Source organism: Impatiens glandulifera, chromosome 4 (genome assembly GCF_907164915.1).
Source record: "Impatiens glandulifera chromosome 4, dImpGla2.1, whole genome shotgun sequence".
Taxonomy (NCBI): domain Eukaryota; kingdom Viridiplantae; phylum Streptophyta; class Magnoliopsida; order Ericales; family Balsaminaceae; genus Impatiens; species Impatiens glandulifera.
The window spans coordinates 3,544,617-3,551,367 of NC_061865.1; the positions used below are offsets into that span (position 1 = coordinate 3,544,617).

Sequence of the window (6,751 nt, forward strand, 5' to 3'; positions counted from 1 at the left end):
TAATCTTATTGTTAAAGTGTAATTTTCAAACGTGAGGAACACCCCCCACTCACCCCTCCCATTAATTAACTTTTTTTTTCCTTATATTAGTTAAAAATCTTGTTAATGTCAAAATAGATAAAAGAAAAAATAATACAAAATTTTGGAATATTTAATGCAATATTGTTTTCTTCTTTCAATTTCAATAATTGACATTTCTTAGTTTGAAAATTAAGATTGAAAAAAAAAAAAGTATATTATTAATTAAAAATGAAGCAAATTTTGTGCAATTATATATCATAAATTATAAAAAAAAAAATGATTGTAATTGTTTAATAATATTTTTATTTGGGTTTGTAAAGAGAAACGGAAAATAAAATATAGGAATAGAGATTTTTAGTTGAGTTTGTATTATTTAATAATATTTTTGTTTGGGTTTGTTTATTTAATAAATTTTAAAAATCATCGGATCAGCTTGGGATATCCGAAATCTTTTTTGCCCGATCTGTATCCGATCCAGAAATCCGATAAAAATATCGGATCGGTATCCGATCCTTCGGATACGGATTTTTTCGGATCGGATCTTTTGGTTACCCTAATAAAACATCTGATAATAAATATGAACATAATTTACAAAAGCATGAATACAGGTAATGGATAAATTTAAAAAATTACCAATTTAGTATTTTTTCCATTTTCAAAACTCCAAATCAAAAGGAACAATGAATGGGCATATTAAACCATAAATTAAATAATTCAAAAATATGAAGATGGCAAGCTTTAGGAATTGAAAAAAACAACCTGAAATTAGTTCTCTCTACTTTTCTCAAGTTAAAACTGTGTATTTTCAAAGTCTGAACATAAATCTAAACAACAAACATAATAAAAAAAATCAAACTAGACAACATTATTCTTCTTCAAGGTTCTATAACAAAAAAAAAAAGGTACATAATTAGATTTCCGTGCCATGGCCAAAAACCAAAACCAAGAATACCTAGAATCCAAAGAAACCCAGTTCACTGGCTTTCTCCTTCTCAAAGGTCTCAAAGTACTGATAAATTATGGTAACAGCAAGCAATATTCCAGTTCCCGACCCAATTGCTCCCATGAAATCAGCCAACACAGTCAATGCACCAATGCAAATTCCACCAAAAGCAGCAGCAGTCGGAATGTATCGGTTAAGTTCCTTCTGTAGATTCGAATCTCTGTGTCCAGGCATCACCATTTGTTGCTCCTACAGGTATCATAAAAATTTATACTTATTTTCAAGATTATGATGGTGCTAGGGAAACGAGATTAGTTTCAAATAACCACTATCCAATCATTATATGTATATTATACACAATGCCCTTTACCAAAATAACCACTTGGTTATTCAAATAAACAAGGGCTAGGACAAATCAACAATTTTGATCCTATTTGGAAACAGCATTTTTACAAAATATGTAATTGCCCAGTCTTGCAAATTTTTACCTTGAGCTGCTTGGCTACATCTTTTGCAGAAGATCCGGAGACTTCAATCCAAGTTTTTGAGAACAGTGCACATGCAGAGAGCATGAACACCAAGTAGAAGAGAGCATGGAAAGGATTCGCAGCCATATCAGCCAAACTGAAATTCGTGCAGCAGATACTTTAGACTCATACATCATAGGTAGAAACTCGAATTAACTCAGTGCAACTCAATTAGGAGAAAGGGCTAAACAACATTACCTTGATGGTGCTGTGACGTAGTAAGCAAGACCACCAACTGGAACGGATTGACCAGAATACTCAGATTCCTTCCACTTACCCAAAAGATCCACCAAGAAGTTGCCACCATACTTTCTATACAACAACTGCAAGTAAAAAAGACGTATGATACAGTTTGAATTGAAAGATAAAAAAACTAATGACTACAAAACCAACAAAAAAAATGATTCATATCCATTGTACTTAGTTTGGGAGATTATTTGTTAAGGTTTTGTTTATCAAACTTCAAATTACACTTTGAATGTTGTTGAATAATGAGCTTTAAGTGTCAAATTAGTCAAGCGTATGTATAAACCAAATGAATATATATAAATTTTAAGTAATATATATGTAAGTTGATCTAATAAAATGTTGAACTAACACCATGATAAAAGTACTTAAAGATAAAAGGACTTAAGACTGTTTTACCCTTCAGTGGCGTAATTTGATTGATAAGCACTTAATCATTTAGGGACTAGATGTGTAATCAAACACCACCTAAGTTAGTGATGAATTTTCTTATTATTTGCTTCTCTCCTTTTTTCACATAACTTAATTGGTGAAATTCTGGTACCTGAGAGATGAAGTAAAGATTGGACACAAGTGCAGATTGAAGGATGATGGGCATGTTTGAAGTATAAAACAACTTAATTGGGTACGATCCTTGTTGTCCACGTGCATTCTTTGATCGAACAGGTAAGACCACACGGAAGCCTTGGAAGTAGATAACAATGAGGAATATCAAGACAGTAGCAAGTAAATTAGTCACATTAGGAAGATTCTGTCTGTAAAAAGCCTCTCGCAGAGCTCGGACTTTATCTGTCCGAGTTATCAACAGATGGAACAAGGCAATAACAGCACCCTCAAACTCAGCTCCGCGACCACTGTTGATTGTGGTTGGGCTAAATGCTTTCCAGATGATACTTTCACTGCAAATTGCGTAAAAACATTATTAGCCAGACTCCAAATATGCCAAAGCCAATTAAACTATACTACAATTGGTGAATTACCAGATATTAGTAGCAATGAACAGAGAAATCCCAGACCCTAAACCATAACCCTTCTGCAGGAGCTCATCCAAGCATATAACAATGATACCGGCAAAGCAAAGCTGAAGAATAATTAGAATAGCATTTCCAACACCTAGTTGACCAACACTTCCATACATTCCAGAAAGCACATACGCAACAGCCTCTCCAACAGCAATCAAGATTCCCAGCAGCTTCTGAGCTCCGTTCCTGAATACAAAATTGAAACCTGTCAGCCACTGTAAAATTGGGGTATCAAAGAATGGATCGATCAAAAGTTCTGAAAAAAAAGTCAACAAAGAATGGATCAAAAGTTTTTTTAACTGTTTGGAATGAACAACATTAGATCAACAACAATAGATACTCACAAAAGTGCCCGATCCTCCCTCACACTGTTATCAACTTCAATGATCTTAGACCCAGCTAAGAGTTGCATAACAAGTCCAGATGTGACAATGGGTGTGATACCAAGCTCCATTACAGTACCTCGGTTCGATGCAAGAATAACACGCATCCAGTAGAAAGGATCTGCACCCGTTGTAGAGTGTATTCCATACAGAGGAAGCTGACTGCAAACCAGAAAGATGAAAAGTGAAATGACCGTGTAGATAACTTTCTCTCTGAAAGGAATCTTGCGATCAGCACTCTGAACTTCTGGCAAAAACGATAAGAATGGCCTGACCAAATGCAACACCCTGAACCCACCTCCCATCTTGAACTAAACAGCCTGCATACCCACAATAAATATTCAGATCTGGTGAGAATTACGAAATGGGTAACATCTAGAATTGAATCGGAGATAACAGTATGTGATCGATCGTTGTTTCAAGTAAATTGTAACAAAAAATGAAGCTAGGATCTAGGAGAAACAGATCTAAAACATGGGAAAACGAAATCAGACAAATACAAGATAGATAGATCGGGTACTTACTTAGAAGAAGATGGAATTGAAAATGGCGATCTGAAAGCTCAAGTCTTTACAGAACCCTGTTTAGGGTTCTCTTTAGCTCGATAGGAAAATGCTTGACTCGGACAAGACGATATATAAAGACATATTCAAGGCCCAAATCAAATAATATTATATTTTGATAATAAATTTTAATTAATTTTTAATATATTTATTAAGATTTTTTTGTTTTTTTTATTTGGAATTTACAAAATCAAAATCAATATCAATAAGACATGGATTTGTAGATCTTAAATGAGAGACTTAATTTTTATTCAAATTATACAATTTTTAATTTTCCAAAAAATGGTAAAAAACACATTTGTGAATACTCATTTTATCTATAATTAATTCATATATTCATTCCTAAATAAGCATTTTATTATTACTAAAGACTGGATATATTATTTTGGATTGTTTATTATGACATTTGTTTTATTTAAAATTATATCCAAAAGATAAAAAGGAAAAAAAAATATTAATACGTTTAGGTTAAAGTTTTCTTAAAAAATTTAACAAGTTTTTTTTTATAAAGAGAAAATTTCTTTAAAACCTAAAACATTTAAAATCTCAAGTTAGATTATTAAAATATTACAATTTTTTAAAGTAAATTCTTAAATTTATTAAAGAAATGCTATTTTAAATTTTTTATTTTAAGATCTTACCTGTTTTTAAATTATTTTGATCTACATTTTATATTTATAAATTACAAAAAAAAACAAATATAAATGTAGATTATTAAAATATTATGTTTTTTCAGGAAATTCTTAAATTAATTAAATATTTACTATTTCAAATTTACATTTTTATAATTTTACCAATTTATAATTAGTTAACAATTTTAAGAAAATCTTTATTTTTCACTCTCAAATTAAATTTATTTAAATGCAATTTATTATTATTAATTAGATTTACCAATTCTAAACCAGAGCTTATTTGATTAAAAACGCAAAACTACAATCAAACATAAAATATCATTTCTTCTATCAGTTTCTAAGCTACTTCACTTGGAGGGAGTACGGTGATAAAGCTACATGATTACATCTTCTACGGTCCAACAAGTTAGACTATTGTTTCACCATAAGAAATAAAGCATGTTGGAGGAGTATATACCTCTATTTACTATGAACTAGGTCTGGCTCCATTCCAAACATTTTCTCATTCATCCTCCTCGGAAACCTCAATTGGTAGGTATTGTTGATTGATATAGTCCAACCACCCTTGATAATCAGGAGGAAAAAGAACAAGGACATTCTCGTTGCACAGACAACGTCATGTGCATCCTAATTGATCACCTCGGCATATATGTACTTGTACAACTCGGTGCCATCCAATCAAACCTTTCGAGATCTCAGCTTGGGAAATTAGGACTCTATTATTAATTATATCACTTAATTTATTAATTAAATTCTAAAATATCATATGAATACAATATGGTATAAATGATAATCGTGTAAGTACAAGTTGTATAACGACAAAATCAATACAAAAACACAAGTATTCATATTATCACCAACCACACTCAAAACAAAATGAGATTAATATTTGTAAATAACAATAAAAACATAAACTAAAAATGTTACTCACGAACAAACATAACATAAAATTTAGTATTAACGTGAGTTCGAAAATCCTTAATACAATCAATGAGTTCACCAACTGTCTCCACCGATTTTTCTGAATATATTTCTCATAATATCATAATAATAGCATTGTGATATAAACTCATTGGTAAATCGTGAATAAATCAAAAATAATATATATATATATATATATATAAAAGTAGGGTCGTCAATTTTGGACTCGACACGAAAACATGACCAAACCAAACACGAAAAAATCAGGTTATGGTCATTTCTTTTTTGTTCGGGTCAAAATCAGGTCAATGTGTTTAACATGATTAATAAAACTAGCATGTAGCCCGTGTATTTGCACGAGTAATGATATAAAAATCGAGAAAAAAAATTACGGTAAAAATGTGATAACATTTTTAATTTACTCTCATATATATATATTCAAATTAACCACAACTCTCGACCTGACAATCCGAACATTTTAAAAATTAAGGATCATTATATATATATATACTTATATTATTAAAACGTTAAAATTTATCAAATTTTGTGTTGAATTTAAAATATAAAGTCTTATTAGCTTAGTTAGTTAAAGGGTTGTATTTATTTTGTTATGTTGCAAGTTCAAAACATACTATAGCATTTTTAATTTTATTTTTAACCGTTTTAAGTTTATGGGCGGGTCAACCCACAATCCGACCCAATTATCCATTTAATCTCACATATATATTCAAATTAATCACAACTATTAACCCGGCAATTCAGACACTTTAAAAATTAAGCATAAGTTCGAAACATACATATAACATTTTTAATTTTATTTTTAACTGTTTTAAGTTTATGGACGGGTCAACCCATAATCCAACCCAAATATTCATTTACTCTCACATATATCTAAATTAACCACAACTCTCGACCCGACAATTCAGACACTCATGAAAATTAAGCATCATTATATATATAGAGATGTCAAAATCGGGTCGACATAAAATGACCTAAAGTACACCCGATAACCGTTTATAAATTTCTCTTATTGAATTTTGTGTTATTCTTTCATATTGGGTCGAACGGGTCAGGTTCAGGTCAATCACAAATAAACATATCAGGTTCATATTAGAGATTTTGACCTAAATTGCTAAATATGTCTGATTAATGTTAGTATCGTTTAACTCGTTAACCTAATAACCTAAACATGTTAACTTGAAACTAACCCAAATTGTCACTCTTATTTGTCTTAAGTTTAAGACCTAACACATAAGTATTAACACATTAAAAAAATAAAATAAACTACTATAATAAAATCCCTAACTCATCAATACTTTTAAAATAAATTTTACAGACTCCAATCATTTAGTTTTGAATTTAGGTATAAAAAACAAATGAATCAAAATGATTATCCGACATGTTTGTTTATTAAATAAAATTAAATTATGATGAGGAAATAATAAGATTAATTTGAATCTATAATAGTTAAAAAGGGGTCATCATCGTTTTGA

General features: G+C 30.4%; 1 protein-coding gene across 1 annotated transcript; it reads right to left on the reverse strand.

The window, feature by feature from the left end:
* Positions 1-766: 766 nt before the first annotated feature.
* LOC124935726 (protein transport protein Sec61 subunit alpha-like) lies at positions 767-3,778 on the reverse strand. Its single transcript, XM_047476143.1, has 7 exons — positions 3,667-3,778; positions 3,104-3,462; positions 2,718-2,945; positions 2,282-2,636; positions 1,690-1,814; positions 1,453-1,588; positions 767-1,213 (listed from the first exon to the last, which is right to left on the reverse strand). Exons 2-7 carry the CDS (start codon positions 3,445-3,447, stop codon positions 974-976), a joined length of 1,428 nt encoding a protein of 475 aa, XP_047332099.1. The 5' UTR covers positions 3,448-3,462; positions 3,667-3,778; the 3' UTR covers positions 767-973.
* Between the last annotated feature and the right edge of the window lie 2,973 nt (positions 3,779-6,751).

What these genes read in the sequence shown, in the direction of transcription:
- LOC124935726 (XM_047476143.1), bottom strand. Translation starts at nt 3,447, where the DNA reads ATGGGAGGTGGGTTCAGGGTGTTGCATTTGGTCAGGCCATTCTTATCG. An exon ending in AGGGAGGATCGGGCACTTTT is followed by an intron (nt 2,946 to 3,103) that starts GTGAGTATCTAT and finishes TTTTGTATTCAG; the next exon opens with GAACGGAGCTCAGAAGCTGC. An exon ending in ATCTTTACTTCATCTCTCAG is followed by an intron (nt 1,815 to 2,281) that starts GTACCAGAATTT and finishes TTTTACTTGCAG; the next exon opens with TTGTTGTATAGAAAGTATGG.